The 17,744-nt window shown below is 38.6% G+C and overlaps 1 protein-coding gene across 4 annotated transcripts in view; it reads left to right on the top strand.

The window, feature by feature from the left end:
• UVRAG (UV radiation resistance associated) overlaps window positions 1-17,744 on the top strand; it is a 97,968-nt gene that overhangs the window by 14,349 nt on the left and 65,875 nt on the right. For 2 of the 4 annotated variants that reach the window (XM_075140349.1, XM_075140352.1), the window contains exons 2-6: window positions 2,436-2,553; window positions 4,000-4,034; window positions 6,377-6,538; window positions 8,292-8,366; window positions 13,954-14,039. In XM_075140349.1, coding sequence (XP_074996450.1) covers window positions 2,436-2,553; window positions 4,000-4,034; window positions 6,377-6,538; window positions 8,292-8,366; window positions 13,954-14,039 — 476 coding nt within the window. Of the gene's footprint in view, window positions 1-2,435; window positions 2,554-3,279; window positions 3,338-3,999; window positions 4,035-6,376; window positions 6,539-8,291; window positions 8,367-13,953; window positions 14,040-17,744 lie in introns of those variants that run through there. The other 2 variants (XM_075140351.1, XM_075140350.1) reach the window with 2 other exon arrangements.

Genomic DNA, 17,744 nt, shown 5'->3' with positions numbered 1-17,744 from the left:
ATCAGCTAAGCTAAATGGACAAGTAATGGGACAGGAGAGAGGAGGAGAGTGATGACTAAGTTGGTCATTTAAATAGACATTCATTACCTGTTGCATGTTGAGTCCTGAACTGTGTTGTGGTCTCACAGCCCCAAATTTCATGTTCCTCTTCCAACTGGTTTGGGAGAAGTGAGACTTTAGACTTTGGGAATTTCAGACTTTGAAGGGTGCAAAGACATCACAAAGCATGGAGATAAGGATTCCACTCTTGTCCAGAGAGGCAGCTGTAGGTTATGACACTACAGCTTTTTCCAAGCCTCATTGCATATAGTGGAAGACAGAAACTTGTTTGGCTTTGCTTGAGGGCTACTTCATTGTAACATACTACTTAAACCAGTCACACAATTAGTTTGCAATGCTAAAAAGACCTGGAGAAAGTTGCCCTCTTTGTTATGTGGGCTATTCTTCTTGTGATGTAAGGGATTTAAAAAAAAAAAAGGGGGGGGGGGAAATGAGCATGGTAGATGATTGATTTGTATGCTACTGGAGTTAATTAAGGGAGAGATATGGCACCCTGAAAATAAAAAACCTGAGTATAAAACCCTGAAATAATTTTCATAGGGAGTGCAATGTATGTTCAAAGTTCAATTTCTTAAGGAGTGTTTTAAGTTGCTCATAAAAATGGCTAGCAAAACTACACAGCTTTAAGGTTAGATTTGAAATAATGTACAAGGTCCATATAGTTTTTTTAAGTGAGGCTTAATCCTTCTGTTGACATTTTTGATACCAATTTCTAAAAAAATAAGACCATGTAGTTCTGCAATTAAGAAGCTTAGAAGGTTATTATTTTATTTTTTTAACATTGTATTGCATGTACACGCTAGAGGTATCTGGGCATCCCATCTCAGGCTCTGTTTTTAGTCAAACTCATAAATAGTCTTTGCAAGAATGAATCCACTGGTGGTTTTGAGTCTGTCACATGAACAGAAATTTAATACTCTTCTTGCATATTTCCAGGAAGGAAAACTACTGTATCACTTAAGTGATATCAAGTGTCCTATTGTGATTCCAAAACAGATGATGGCCTTTCAACTGTTGTTAAAAGCCTTTTAGGACAAGTTGCAAACAGAAAAGTTGTCTTTTGGTTTCGAAAGCATTTTAAATCTGCTTTTGGTCAGCGCGAGAGTGTGCTTTTAAGGTGGATCCAGACTTACAAATTAACAAGCCTTTGGGAAAAAGAAGTATGCTGTAAAATGAAATCTGTGGTAAAAGGAGGCACTAAACCAGTTGTTTGAGACTTGTAGGTGGTTTGTGGTGATCCAGAAAGGATGGGCAACCATTTGTCAACACCCCCATGGGAATTGAGAGATTGATTGGGAGAATATGATACTGAAGGATTTGGTGAGAACTTGATATATTTGAAGTGGCAGTTTGCCGAGTGCTAAGTTCATGGTAGTCTGTTTTAAGCATGCAGGGGTTTTCAAAGTTAAAATAAGAACCACAGCAAAGCAATGATTTAAGAGTGACTGGGCAGTCCTACAAAATTGTTTTGTTAACTAGTTAGATTTAACAATAAGCTAGTAATGTTAAATATTTGTCAAAGACAAAGGGCGTAGTATGCTTTGAAGCTGAGGATTTTAGCCACAACTATCAAAGCTATTTGGCACTTGGGGGGTGGGGATTGATTCAATCAGATGATTTTCGTTTGAGATACAGTATTGTAGCAAACTAACATAGTGTTGGAGTTGAATGAAATCACTTAAACTAAAGATTTTAGTGACAATGTATTCAATCCAAGAGAAAAGGACTCGATTATCCCACCAGAAGGGAGCTGACAGACAGACAGCCTTTAATTTTCCCTGAAAATCTGGATATGTCTTTCTGTTGTATTTTACTTTTATTTAAGGTTGTTACAGCAGTTTCCAGGATTACTGTGAATTCGGGAAGCTTTGTTCAGTCAGTTACTTATGGCTTTGGATTAGGTGGTGGTTTATGTTGGAGCTCTTTGTCCACAAAGCTTGTTGAAAATAGCTTCGGGTAGGAAGTGTTTCCAATAGGATGATGCAGAACACCTGGGTGATACTGCTGCTGTTTGATGCTAATAGTGTCACATATTTGCTTGAAACTTCTTGAATAGTTGGGGTGATTTAGACATGTGGAATAAAAATTATGTTTAGGACACAAGTAAGAATAGCTTGTCTTGTATATCGGTGTTGCTTAATCTGAGCTCGTAGGTGCTAGTTGTTGCTTGTCCACTCAATTTCTATGGCTTTGCTGAATGCTTATTGTTCATGCTAGCTTTCTGCCAAAGAAAATTGAGTGTTTGGTGGGATTTTTTTGACAACAGTGCTTTGGAAATCATTAAAATGCTTTAATACAAAAAAAAAAAAATTAAAAGGGTTCAATTTCATTCTAAGGAAGTTCTTTAACTATTTAGGTTTCTTTCTTATTTTTAGCGCCGGCTTCGTCATCTTCGGAACATCGCTGCACGTAACATTATCAATAAGAATGGTTATCGCCTCTTGGATACGTACTTCACTCTTCACTTGTGTGATAACGCCAAGATATATAAAGGTAAACCAGGCTTGCTATCAACTTTATTGCTAGTTAATCTTTGAATTCTTACGTTACAAATTCTCTGTCCTTTTATTGGCTTGACAGCCTGCTGCCATTTTTTGCATCGTGTATACTAACAGTGGAAAAGAGCTCTTTAGTTTCCTGAACTTCATATAAGCTTTCAGTGTTAGCAGGCAAAGAAGCAAAACAGATGACAGATTTGGTAGTGTCTCTTAAATCAGCCTCTTCTTGTTGCTGCTCTCCTCTCCCCTCACCGATAATTTAGGAAACTTGGGAACTTCCAAGAGCACAGAAAAGTTAAAGCTTTTGGAGCCTTAGGTGCTTTGTGTGGGGGGGAGTGTTCCACTCTGCATGTACCAGTTATTTTTCGGAGCGTAAACCAGCACTTACTATTATCAAAGTTTTCCAAAAATAGAATTGTCAGCCAATGACAAGAAGCATCCAGGCATCTGTTCTGCTTTTGATAACTGTGTTTGAGTGTTAGATCTCATTTCTCTTTAATGCTTTGCTTTCCACTACAATGTGTAGTTCTTCATTGTGGAGAGATGTTATTAAAAATACATTTTTATGCTCTTTTTGATATGATCGACAGTTGGAGCTTTGCAGGCAAATATTGTTTTTCTCTTAATTTTTATTTTCGGCTAGTGTGGTTGAACCTTGCTTTTTTTTCCCCAAGGTCGCTGTTTTAGAAGGATGAGAATACTTAACTTGAGCTTGCTACCTGGATTTTCTTGTGGTGGTCGGTTGAACCTGTGACTGATCACTGTTTCTACAGTGTTTGGTGTGTGGGACTTTTCTGCACTCCATCAAAGCTTTATCCTTGGTCTCCAATGGACTGAGGGATGTTGTACAAAATCTGTATTCCAGCCTCCAGAGCTGTCTACCTAAAAACTTTAAGCTCTTATTTCGGCTGCGAAAGGCAAGGTCCATGTGTCAGCAGTTGCTTCTTTCCATTTAAATACAGGGTTCTTGGCACCTCCATGAGATAATTGGGCTGTTCACTTTCTAAGCATCTGGAACAGGTCACCCTTGCTCTTCAGGAAAGCAGCGCAATTAGTTTATCCGTGCTGCACTCCTCCAGGAAGATGTCGTATGACAAACTAGTCACTTTGCAAATGTCATCCAAATATTGTAAAGTACTGGGGCACGTTCTTTCCCCAGAAACCAAAGCCTCAGTAAATCTGAAGGATTATCTTGGGTATAGAGATGAAATGCTAAATTTAAGTAATGACTTCTAATAATTAAGTGTGAATGAGTACTTCTAGTCAAAAGCATGACTGCATTTTAAAGTCTTTCTCATGAATCTGTTACTGATAAACTAGACCCACTAGCATTTGTCTTTCATGAGTGTTACTTATTTTAGCTTTTTGTGTTTCAAATACTAAGATTTGTATCCGTGCTTAAGCTAATCTAAAGGTGTTTTTTTACTCGTTTTTTCTTTAGAATTTTATAAGAGTGAGGTGATCAAGAATTCTCTGGTAAGTTATTTTAATACGGAAAAACTTGCTTTTTAAAATTGTATTGTTACTGCAGTATAGTGATTTCTCTGCTGAATACCATAACTGTTAAATGTGTATTTCCACTGTTCAGTTCTGTTAGGAGCATCACATTCTTCTTCTTTTCAGGTTCTTTTCACAAGGAATAGTGAGTTATTGAATAGTAGAAATGCAAGTTCATTCATTTATAGCTGTGCAGCTATAATCGGTTGGTACTCCTGCAGATAGGACTAAATTAAGGGTAGGGCATTTTCATGTGAAAACTATTCAGTGCTCAGGTTAAGCTTTACAATATATATATCCATTTTAAATATTGAGAACACCAAATAGGCAAAGTAATGTTAGCTGGATTTTTACTGGTTTAACTTCTTTCAGATTCTGAGAATTGTACGCATCATAACCCAGGTTTGTTTACAGTTTTTTTTTTTTTTTTTTGCTGTTCTTGCTGGTGTTAGCGACAGAAATAGCTGCTTTTATTTAAATGTTTGTGAATTGCTTATTCAAGGAGCACTTGTATATTACTTTACTGGGTGTACAGATCCATCAGAAGCTCATGCTGTGCATTTTAGCAACTTGGTATAGAAGCAGAGGCCCTGCTTGCAACACCCTGAATAAAGGGAGAGTCAAACAGTGTTGCAGAATATACCGCTGATTTCTTTGAACATCTTCTTGTTGTATAGGTGAACAGCAAGGATCATGTACCTGCATATATAAACGTATATTCTTTGAAGAGCTAATAGCTTTAAGAAACTGAAGTTTGAAAACGTCTTAGAGTTTCTAAATTTTCCAGTTCAGATCAGTGAAGGGACCAGAACTGAACAGTTTATTACAACTGGGAAGGGGTAGGTCTCTTTTGTGGGAGTAGGATGTTGCAAGTGTTGGGTAAGGGAGTTTGAAAACCTGCTAAACAGACTTTTTAATGTCTACATTAACAAGGTAGAACTGCACCATTTATAGCACACTGGGCTGTAAATGCTTTGAAAACCTCCTGAATGGTGGAAAAGCTGTCTACATCCACAAGGCTGTTAACTTGTTCAAGAGACAAGTTCCTCGAGACTTTAGCATTTTGAGTTCTGCCTATTCTAAATTAGGAAAAGGAATAACAAAAAGGGAATCTAACTAAAGGAAATATGAGATGGAATGACAAAAATCTAAATAAAAGATGTCTTGAGCAAATTCCGTACGTCCTCTATGGGTATTTTAATGGCCTGTTATTCTTGTGTCTGAATAGCTACCAAATATCCCTTCTCCTTAGGAAAACTTGATTAATGCATTCCTTCTGTAATACTTACTGGGTGACTTTGCCCCTCCCTTCTTTTCAGAGGCATCTTATTCTAAATTGCCTAATACCAGTTCAGAGATGCTTGGCCTGTTCCAAGCTGTTTAAGCACGAGAAGGAAAGGCTTGTTCTTTCATGGGATGGTGGGTTCCTCCCTTTTGTTTTGGAGGAGCTACCATTTCTATGTGCAGCAGAGGAGGGAGATACATATAAAAAGCACTTTCCCATTTCTGCATTTGGACACCCTGTGATTTATGGCCTGTGGAAGTCCTGAAGTTGGTATCTGGCTCTTGGCACTGGTAGTGTTGGATTAACTTGGTTTGGTTGCAACTTGGGCTAATTACAACAGTTTCCGTAAATCTTTAACTTAAATGTTATCAGAGGTGAGTGCAAGTTCTTGGAATGCCTCATGCTTGTAAATCTGAGTTCTAGTGGAATAGATGTTTGCAGTTTAGCTTAATGTGTGCTGCTTCTGTAAAGCTTGAGATGCAAGTCTGATCTCTTGGAGTGAAGAGGAGCTCTTGGTGACAACATTTGAGGATTGCCATCAGCATCAGTCAAGGAGGAGAAGAATGTGAACAAACCTGTCAATAAATTATGCAAACTTAAATTTAAAACACTGATCTATTCCCCAATAATTAACTCTTGCAATGTAAGTTATATCCTAATTTTTAGAAGCTGAATTATAACTTGGAAAGGAATGTTACTTCCACTTTTAAAGTTCCTGATTTGGCTAAACTGAATTACTAAATTCTGAAGTAAATTCTTCAACATCTTGTAATGGAAGGAAGCAGAGCCCACTCTGAGTTTCTGAAGTACTTTACAGCATGTAGCTTTTAACCCAGGAATTCTCTCTAGAAAACAGAATAAGGAAGCAGCAGAGCCTGTTGGCTTCAACTCTGTGTAAACCTTGAAATGGCTGGTGTTCGTTATTCTTAAGTGTTTTTTAGTCTTTGACATGGATTTTGCCACTTTCTGAGTTGTCAATTTTAGGACTACTTTCAGCTTGTTTGAGTTGTTTTTGTCCCTCTTTGAATATGTACAGAATCCGACATGGAGGAGCCTGGACTTTGGAATAATGCCTGATCGTCTTGATACCTCTGTCTCTTGTTTTGTTGTGAGGATCTGGGGTGGCAAGAAGGAGCACTTTCAGCTTTTGATCGAATGGAAGGTCAATCTAGATGGGTTAAAGTACTTGGGCCAGCAGGTAATGTGAAAACAGTTTTTCTCAACTTTTTACTTACGGAAACAAAACATCCAGATGAACAAATATAAAGAATGCTAAGAAAGGAAGTGAATGCATTTGAAGGGCGTATTTTGAAGTTTGATTGCAGAGATTCATGTTAGCTTGCCTCAGAGCTTTAAATCTTGACCAGCTGAATATTTTAAGCCACCATTGTTCACTGAGCCTCTTAAATGATACTGCAAGCACTTGGTGCTTTAAATTGCAGTGCCTTGATTCAAGGAAATAGCAGTATAATTGTACATATAGTTAAATGAATATAGGTCATAATGTTTGTGTATCTTACAGTTTTAATCCATTCTCACGGTAATGACATCCCATCAAAGATCTTCAGTCCAAGGAGCTCACTGTATAAGATCTGTTTTAATTCTGGTGTTTGTCTCTTACTAGTCGCCTTTTGAAAGAGGTGAAAAATGAGGTGTTTTCTGTATTGTAGAGCTTATAGTAAAAGTGGCTCAAAAAGAAACCCATATCACATAAATAATAAAAAAACAAAAAATACAGTGCCTTCTGAGTCAAATAGATTGTCCTAATTCCAATGGGCACTTTTTGATTGGTTAATTGAAGGATCTATTTAGAATAAATCATAGTTTATTTCTCTCTTTAAAAAAAAAAAAAATTTAGTTTTAAAATTGGGATGTTTCAAAGCCTGGGAAGAAAGCTTTATAGGGAATGACTGCTCTAGCTTCACATGGTGCATTGATCCCGGCCAGCACCCCCTGCACTGGTGGGCTGGGAGAGAGTCAGAGGAGCAAAAGTGAGGAAAAACTTGTGGGTTGAGATAAAGACAGTTTAATAACTGAAAGCAAAAAAAAAAAGAAAAAAAAAGCTGGGGGGAGAACAACACAAAGGCTTTCACTCACCACCTCCCACCAACAGACTGATGCCCTGTTTACTGCTAAGCATGACGTTATATGGTATGGAATATCCCTTCGGTCAATTCAGGTCAGCTGTCCCAGCTGTGTCCCCTCCCAAGCTTTTGCACACCCCCAGCCTACTCGCTGCGGGGGCAGAGTGAGAAACAGAGGGGGCCTTGATGCTCTGCAAGCACTGCTCAGCAATAGCTAAAACACTGGTGTGTTACTAACACTGTTTTAGTCGTGGATCTAAACCACAGCACCATACGGACTGCTATGAGGAAAATTAACTCCATCGCAGCCAAACCCAGTACCCTTCATATTGTAGCTTTCTTTCAATTTGTTTTTACTGGACAGAAGAAATGGCTCCCTACATAATAGGCTCCTCTAGTGCATGGTTTTATTTGAAGTAATGTTCTTTACATTAATAGCAGGATATTAGCTATAATACTGAACACTAATTTTGTGACTACGATGACCACAAAAGCCTAATTTTGAGTATTATTTTAGGTAATATCATGTGAAAGCTAATTACTCTTGAGACTTATCTCTTTGGTTAGTTTCCGGGTCTCTTAGTTATTTTTGTCAGCTGGAAATGCAACAATAGGAAAGATGCTCTGGCCAGTGTTTCTGATTTCAAGATAGAATGACTGAACATACTTAGTGACTGTTATTAAAGCTGTGAAGCAAATGCATTTTCTATGGTTAAATTCAGTTTTTTCTGAAGTTTCATGTGCTTCTAGAATTACAGGTGCTGAAAAACTGCATTTGACCATCAAACAGAGCAATTTATGCTCGTTTGCAGTGTAAAGTCATAGTAAGCTGACCGTAAAATGATTTGTTTTCTTCTCTTCTTACAGATACATGCAAGAAACCCAAATGAGATTATTTTTGGTCTCAATGATGGTTATTACGGAGCTTCATTTGAACAGAAGGTAAGGGTATCTTGTATTTGTTTTGGCTTGTTAGTGCTGGTGACAAGCTGAAACTCAACTTCTAAACTTAAATTTTCACACTTGGATGCTCAGAACGATAAAATGCTTCGTTTTGAGAAGAAATACTTTTTTGACATGACAGCTAAGAACTGTTATCTTGCCTCTGTTGCATGGACATCTGAACTGTTCTGGGAAGACTCAAAGCATAGCATTTCAAGTCCAAACAAAGCCTGGTTACTGAAAATAAGCCTTGACTTTATTCTTTGAGGCAGACACTTCATTCAAATGTAGAACATTTTCAAAATGGTGTGGCTGTTAAGACTCATTCTTATGGCAAATATAAAAGCACATTAAGTTTTGGTTCTCACTCTTAAAACCAGAGTTTGTAGCTTTTAAATGGGAAGCCTTTTATTTGCTCTGTGTTGCAACTGTTTCACCCATGGTTTTTTTTTTTTATCCCTTCCCAAAGGCTCCACTGTAGTATTTGTGCTTGTCCAGCCAATATTGTGACCATAATTAACTATATAGCATTGCTGATTACTACATTGATGATGAAGTTTAAACTTACCTATTGTAAATAGCACAGTTGACAGTTTTTTTTAATCCCAAGCTACCGGTGGGAGGACTGTGGTATAGATGGGTTGTATAAGGAGTCCCAGGCTGGAGAGAAAATGACTCTTGACACACAGCTACAGTTTCTGCATTAGCCACAACCAGCAAGTCCAGTCTTGTGGGGATTTGAATGGAGGCAATGGCGTTATAGTCAACAACACGGGTAACCGTTCGTATGTGGGGAGAGCGGAGCAAGGGGCAAGGTGGCCATGTATGCAAAACTCTCTGGCTGTATGCAAGCCTGCAAACTGTGTTTGGTATTTTGATGGTTATCCTTCAAATTGTAGATGGTTTGGTACACAGCTCAGACTGCTTCCTGGTGCTGTTAACTCAGTTTTCCTGAAGCAGGGTGCAATTCTAGTTTTTCATGATTTCAGTATTAATAATCTGGGCCTGAATTCAATGATGGTAACGCTATCCTCTTTCCTGATTGTTTGTTGTCAGGACTTGCTCCCTAGCTCATCAGGGCTAAAAGTACATCTCGGTTTTGGTTCTTGTACATGCTCTGTAGCTAAGTTGCAAATACAGTCATAGCCTATGTGGAGCACAGATAATCTCCTTCTTTATCCTTCCCTATAATTTATTCAACTCTTTCTGGCTGCAAGAGCTAGAAATTTATTTTGTCACCCTGCTCTGTAGCTTCCAATTGCTTTCTTTGTCAGTTCCTTGACCTAAATCTCTTCTTGTATAGTGCATACCTCCTGTATTTAAGTGACTTGTCTGCTGTTCAAGCCAAACTAGTTGGCACAAGCAAACTCTTCCTGTAACCTTCAGAAGCTGTGCACACCTAATTGGTATTTCTACTCCTAGTTGGTCTTGCTTTATAATTTTCATGTCAATGCTGGACATTCTAAATATTGTACAGCCCCACTCTGGTGGTTATACTAAGTATTATTTATGAAGCACCACCTAAAATCTTCTGTAGGAGGGGATTTTTGGTGTCAGGTGTGTGGCTCTGATCCTGTGGAAACTTCAATACCGTCCCTTTTTATGCTTGGTTGTGGGGGTATTTTCTGATCTCTTGGGGTGCTTTTTCCTTTGTGGTGGCGGTGGCATCTTCATAATACTTCAAGGCATCTTAGTCACAAGCCTCAATTTTTGAGATAATACATGGATGGAGTAGCAGTTTTAGTTTTTTTGCACTGACACATATGAAACCTTGCTATGAAAATAGATGCTTGCAAATATCCTTTTGCAAGTCTAATGAAAACCTTGTGCCCAAAGACACTTCAGTCAAAGTTGGAAGTGTCCTCTATTTTTGCACATCTCAGTATGGGCAAAGTTAAGGTATGGTACTCTTCCCCCCCGCCCCCACCCTTGCTCAAAAAAAAAACCTTGTTACTTTAGTAATTCTTTGGACAATGAATTAATTGCCAAAGTAGATTTATGAAGTATTACAATAAAGTGCATTTTATTAGTGTATTGAATGTCTTTGTCATTAATTAAGACCACTTATGAGCCAAAATAAGAAAATTGTTGGAAGCTGACTAAACCATTCTGGCGATATTTCATGAACTCAGAGTTTCAAAACGCACTGTAGGTGTACTTCTGAGCATTGCTTGATCCATCTGGAACTAAATGCAAATTCCCATTTTCTGTCCTGTGAGCTTACCTGTGATAAGAGAGGTGGGAGCCTAAAAGCTATGGTAGCAGAATAAACTGAAGTAGGGCAAGAACATCAGGGACTGCCACAACTACGGTTTTTATTGATGAAAATTGTGGATTGATTAAATGCATATCTCCCTGGTAAACAAAACCAGCAAGAGGAATATGCTCCAATAGGAATATTCTAATTGCTAAATTGTTTAATTTAAAATCGAAGCACTGGAAGCTTACAGCTTCACTAGGTAATGCACTTTAGCTGCTCTTTTATAACCTTCAAGCCTACTTGCATATAAGGTAACCTTCAAAATGCAGGTTTGTGCTCAAAATGCCTGCTCTGTAGGAAGCTCCTGTCATATAACGGAGCAAAGTAGAAAACTCTAGCAGCAATACTGGTGGAGAAATTCTAGGTAAACCAGACAATTGTGGTATAGCAATTATTGTCGTGACAGAATAAAAGAACCATATCAAGGGCTTCTTTATTGTTGTTAATATTATCACTGACTCTTCACTTTTTTTTTCTACTGATGTCAAAAAGCCTTTAAATTCTGTATCCTTGACAATATATAGGTATTAGGAATTTTACCTCTCTTCCATCTCTTCTGTCCAGCAGCAACTTGGCTGTTGCTGATATGCAATGAAAAAATGAACGTTTTCTTTGGGTAATGCTCTTATTCAAGTTGCAGTTTTCCTGCTGGGATGGATACTTAGCTCATGGCAAGAAAGAAGTTGGGAAATAAGGATTCAAAAGCCTTTGTGCGTGCCTTCTGAGTCCTGAAGGGTATTACTGCTTTACTGTAGGTGTCTGACAGTGCTCATGTTAACTGCTCTTCTAGCGTTTGCAGCTTTTCTTCTCAATGTAGATAGAAACGTGTGGTGCCCATATAGCCGCTTTGTTCATAACCACATTTGACTTTCACATAATTCTACCTCCAACTTCTGTTTTTGTTCAAGCTTTTTTGTTATTATTTTGTTAGAAGATTTCAGCAGGTTTCTGCTTCTTTCGTCACAACCATGTCCAGTTTATTTTCCTGTTTCCTTTCTGGCATGGGACCACTGAAGTACTTGTTCCTCTCTTAGTTTCATCTTCTCTAGTAATCATACAGTGAAACTCTGTTTGGATTTGCTTGAACTGGACCAATGTTTGAATAGGAGAGATGTGAGCTTCAGAGGTTTTTTTTGAACCTGTCAACCTCAACTTAAAGTATTCCCAATCCTTTAGCAGTTTTCTGAATCTGCTTGGTTTTGTATGAGACTGCATACTTGTGTGTTAAACCACTTTTTACCCAGGTTCAAGAAAATCAGTTCTGGGTGCTATACTGGCTTTCCTAAAGTTTCCCAGGTTTTTCCTCCTCTGGTTTCCTCAGCGCCTTCCTGGCTTTCAAATTTTCTTTCAACCATTTTATGCTTGCTGGTACTAACCGAGATGACTTGCTCTTTGTAGTGATATCTTTTCAGAAAGTGCATTTAGGAAGCAAATATAGCTTTTAGTTAATGACTAGCTTTCTGTTGTCTCCTTAAAGAAATGAAACCAGAACTAGTCTGTATAGCTCTCCATAACTCAAAACATTTGGCTGTGGTCAGGAGTACAGGGGAACAGAAGAATAAGTTATATTCTTCAGGGGTACTGAATTGTAGCTACTTTTTCAGCTGTCAAGCAGGAAAGACCCTTATCTTTGGAAAGCTCCATCTCTCTCTCTCCAATATGTGGTCTCCATCAATGCAGGTAGAGTCTTTCACTGCATAGGCTTGTTTTTTTTTTTTTAGCAGCTAGATCCTGGCCACTTCACACAAGCAAAGCCGTTTCGTGTGTTTACAATACACATGCCTGTATCTAATAAATGTGGTGGCAGAGTAGACAAACTCCCCTTTCAAAGGGCAAACTTCTTTAATAACTAAGTCTGAAACCCTTCCATTGCACGTTCTGCAAGTTTCCTTGGGGTAGAACAGTTTGTATAGACCACTTGGTGTCTGACTCTTGGGAATTTCCTTTCAACACGCTGTAGTACAGGGGAAAAAGAAAAGGCTAAAATATGTTGCTGCTCCAAATTCTTTCCCTCCTGAAACTAGTTATTCTAGGCCACTCCACTTGTTCTCTGAAAGATTTGGCACTTTGCTTTCTGAAGGCAGTGTTTTGTGAAACGAGATCAGCTTCACGGTGAAAAATGGTGATGCTGGTAGTTGTGCATTTTCAGTTTTCCACCATCCTAGTTCGTTCAGGCATTAAGATGTCTTTATTTTGGTATTTTTTCAGGGTATATATGTATGGATTTCAGCATGTAGGATCCAACATCTTGAGAATGGAAATGAGGAGCTGAGACAGCTGCTGATATGGTGCCTCTATTGCGATATGATGCATAATGTAGTGTATAGATCTCACGATTATTTAGGTGGAACCTCGTGTTTGGTGAAAGGAATGTCTGCTGCATGGCCTGTGGCTAACAGTTGTGTCAGTAGATGTTGACATGTAACTCTGCGTTTCAACATCTTCTGTATGGAAGCAGCCTGTTGAGGCAGGAAAGAATACGTAGGCAGGGACTGTGGTTCTCGGGGTACGTCTGTGTCACTGTTGGAAAATTAGCTGATCACATGTGCCAGCTGGGGCTACTTCATACACTAAAACAAATGCCTCTTTTCCTACAATCCATAAACTTCCTGACAATGCTGCCAGGTGGTTTGACCTAATTAGAATTTGCTTTATCATGTGGAGAAACAGTTCTGAGTCTGTGGCATTTCTAGGAATTTGTGTGAGTATGCCTGATATGGAAAAGCTCGGTGTCTGACCTTTGCAGCATGAAGAATTGCTGTTTGCCTGTTACTGTTTTGATGCCTCGTGCAGAATGTCTCTTAAAGTCTCGGTCTCTTAAAGACACACATTTTTTTGTAACTTCCAGAAACTTGTTCACATCGTTCAAAAGTGAGATTGCTTTGATCTTTTAAACGTATTACAGCGTGGATAAAGAATAGAGCTTTATCTCACGGTCTTGTACATCTCTGGCACATTACTGAATAGGTTCTCAGATATGAAGCTGAAGACTGGCAGTACTGTAAATTGCATCCCTCAGTATTTCTGTGCATACAATTTGTTCATTAATGGATTATAAAGTTCAAGAAAACACACTCCATGTCTAGAACACAGATAAAGTGATAAGTCATTAACATATTTATAGGTAAGTGCTGTTGTAGGACAGACTTGAACTTGGTGTTATTGCCGCCTTAAATTGCTTCTACCTACCATACATAAAACTGTATGAAAACAGACTTAAAATACATTAAATGCAAGATCATTTTTTCTCCTACCAAAAGTGCATGCTTTTAGTCAAGATAGAAAAAATTTTTGATTCTCAAATTAACATTTTTTCTTTGCCTTAAGGATCACTCAGGTACCCTGAAGAATAGTCTTCTCCAGGTGGATCAGAACTGTGTTCGTAACTCTTACGATGTCTTCTCTTTGCTTAGGTAAGGTTTTTGAGAATATTCTGTGTAGCTATTGTAACTTCTTCAGTGTGTGTGGAAGAAGCTTTTCCAAATATAAAAAAGCTTCTGGACTGGAATGTGCACGGGAGATATCCAGGTAGTGCCGATTTAATGCTGGCAGCAAGGAGATGGGCCTTGATGCATGTTCCTTGGTGGTCTCTAGGCTTCTGCCATGTGGACGCTCGAGCACTCTGAACTAGAACTGGCTGTGGAGCTCGCCCATGGATTTGCCTTGCGAGTGTTGAAATCATGGAGCTTCCCTGGTGGAGAGTTTCTGTGGAAAGCCCCTACCCTGTTCTCAACAAAAATAAAATTCATTTAAATAAATTAGAACAATGGAAAAAAAGGAACTTACGAAAACTTAATTTAGTAGAATGATGCTGTAGTTGAAACAAAACAGCTATACACTGACATGTGTGGGGGGCTTTTTTTGTGTGTTTTTTTTAATGTTGAACCACTGAATTGAATTTACCTTTTGCATAATTCTCCCTTGTAATCCAGAAAAGAGGCACTGCATAGTCAGGACCCAGTTATTCCAACACATGTATGGTATAAGGAAGGTACGGTAACTGCACTTTTGCGTGGTTACTTAGGTGCCTCTGGTAGTGAAAAACACGAAATGCTATATGAAGGTAAACAAGAAGGCCTTTTTCAAATCTGCTTTAATTATAATAGTTCAAGAATGTTAGCTGTAGGGAAATATAATAGAGGTTTTAAACTCTGTCAGTAGGTTGGTTTTGAGGAATTTGTATTCAAAAGGCACATTGCAAGACAGGTTGATAACTTCAGTTTTGCAGTAATAGCAATAGATGTGCTACAAAGGAAACCCTTGAAAAGAAAATGTTCATACGCTTTCGAAAGTCCTTGGAAAAACACGTTTGGTTTTTTATCAGTTGTAAAATTCGAATCCATTTGATAGTATTAACAGTAGGTGTCACTGTTGCCTGTATGAAGCGTTAGCTCTACAGCGAAGAAAGTGGTAGGAAAAGTTAACTCTAGGTTGCTTATTCAGAAGTCTTTATTTTATAAGCTCTCTTAAAATTTAAATGCGCTGTTTCTTGATTCTGTAAAGCATATTTAAACTAAAGGCTGCTTTCTAAATGTCTGTCTCCTGTACTTTTAGTGGAAAACAACCAGGGGGCGTGTTATGAAGTTCTGGTTACGTTCTGGCACAGTCCATTAGAAGAGAACTCTTATACTACCTGACATTAAGTCTTTGTTAAAGAAGAAAATGTGTGCCGGTCGTCCTGATTGCTTTGTTCATATGTTTTTTTTCCCCCATTTCCTTTGCACTTCTTTGTAGTATGAAGCACTCTCCAGAAAAAAACACTCACTATTATACCAGCCGGTCATGAACTTGACCGACTGGAGCCCTGTCTAACCGTGTCTAATCTGAACTGTGGTCCTTCTTCTGAAAGTTTCTGACTGTCTATCATAAATCTGACCAGAAATGAAGATGTCAGCTTTGATAAAGCTCCCCTTGCTGGATGTTCACCAGTGCTGTTTTGAAACCTGATTACTGGAGCCATGCACTTTGCTCAGTCTTGGGAAGGTGAGAGTCCAGGCACTGTCTCTTACAGTTTCTAGGCACGCTGTTGGCTGTAGCTCCTGTTTAGCCCTGCCTTTGAGCTAAGACATCCTCCTTTCTTTTTGCTTTGTCCTGAAAGGAACAGGTTTTTTTTCCAGCCCTCAGTACCAGGCCAACTGCTGATTATATTTCAGTGGATTCTACATACCCTATCAAGGAGTATATATTGCATTGTCTAGTTCCAGCAAAAGTTAGAAGTTATAATTTGAGACCATACCTAGGTGCTATTTCTGCCTGTTTCCTTCCTAGCTGGGAAAGTTTTTTGGAAACTGAGGCAAAGTCCTCTGTGTAGTCCTGAATTCTTTCTACTCCCTCTCACATTAACTCTGCTTTTTTTACAGGTACACGTTCTCTACTGCTGCTTATCTTTGATACCTAGCTCAAAAGACTGGTGATAGCGTTTATTTCTTTAAAAATAATCTCTAGTCTCTTTTTGTCAGGTGTCCTTTTTCTCCTGCCAAGCACTCTGGTTTGCCATCTCCTCCAGGAGTCCAGGCTTGAGTAACTAGCCCGTGAACTCCTTCCAAAGATAGTTTTTGGGAGAGCATGTTCCACTTACAACCAGAAGAGAGAGATGGGCATAATTTGAGTTGTGATTCATTTGACAGGACGTATACTTCAGGAGGAAATGAATTGCTGTCTGCCTGCTTCTGTCCATTGGCTGTAAAGAGAATAGGGAGGTGTCTACACCGTAAAGGTTTGCATCTGGTCACATAAATCCCACATTTTGAAGACTTTCTAATGATACAATATTTGTCTGTAGTAAAAATTCACAAGCTGCACATGTGGTTTCCTAATGTTTTCATGAGACATGTGAATATGAAGAACAGCTTGTACTGGCTTTGTTTAAACTTCTCAAAAAAGGAAGCAAGTCCTGGTGATGGTGGTATCTGCATCCCAGTTATCCGGATGGTACCATGCTGCCAGGTGTGGCGTAGCCACTGTGATCAGCTGTACAGTATGAAAATCGATTGAGAGAGAGTAGGTTCTAGCTCAGCCCTTAACTCTTGAAAGACTGCAAAACGAGAACTTCTATGGTTGATTTGTCTGCTATCAAAACTGCTCTTTGGGGAAGAAATTATTTAATTTTTTTTGTGGTTTTTTTTTTTTTTTTACTTCTCAGAAGTGAATAGCTAAAACTTATGAAGTTTGTGAATAGGCCTTAATGAAAAGCACGTGCTTGGCTCAAATTATGTTGATTAAAAAAATTAATTGGGAATGCCAGAGTGTGTGAACAGTAGAAAATTTTTTGACTGTTGGATTAAAATAGTGCCTGTGTGCTCAGATGCTTAATTACATGGATTTACAAGTTAATTAAGCAGGAGGAAAAGTTTAAGTACCCAGCCAGCTTAGCTTTACACAGGAGGTTCTCAGCACCTCTGCAGCTCATGAACCTTCTTGTTTTGGGGCAGGGACAAGATCCTCAGGCAAACATAGTGCTGCTAATAAGTTGTTCATGCCATATGGAAATGACAAATGTTCTTCCAGCCATTTGTTTTAAAAAGGCTAACTAACAAAAATTAACACCCCAACTGGAAAGCTAAAATGTTGAGGTTTTTGTCCCTTGGCCATATTGTCAGATTTCCTGAAAAGAGGTCACTTAGAGGCTTTCTAAATATTATGTAGCTGGTAGTAATAGGTTATACAGTAACACATTTCACCTTTCACATAACACTCAGGATGGGCCAAATTCATCTGAGGTCATGTTCTGGACATGTCTCCATAATCAAGCTCTCGGCACATTTGCAGCACTAATGGGAATAGGTTTATGTTTAATATTCGCTTAGTTGTCTATCCTTTCTTTTCTTTAAACTTTGAAAAATAGACCTTTCAGGATTAAGTGGTGTTGGGAAGATGGGATATGCTGGCAATCACTAAAGAAGGGGCTTAAAATCCTCTATGTTAAAATTTTACTTCAGTTCCTAAATACAAAAAGAATATATTGTATTCTACAACAGCTTTTCATGGTATTGTGACATTTAGAGCAATTGGCCTGCTAATGCCTTTTGTGCCTCTGAGCATGTGAGTGCCTGAAATGCTCCCAGATTCTGCCTGGAGACAAAAAGTGCTCTAAGAACTAATGAAACCTGCCCCTTTGA

The sequence above is a fragment of the Calonectris borealis genome, chromosome 1 (genome assembly GCF_964195595.1).
Source record: "Calonectris borealis chromosome 1, bCalBor7.hap1.2, whole genome shotgun sequence".
Lineage (NCBI taxonomy): Eukaryota > Metazoa > Chordata > Aves > Procellariiformes > Procellariidae > Calonectris > Calonectris borealis.
This window is presented reverse-complemented; position numbering and strand designations above follow the sequence as displayed.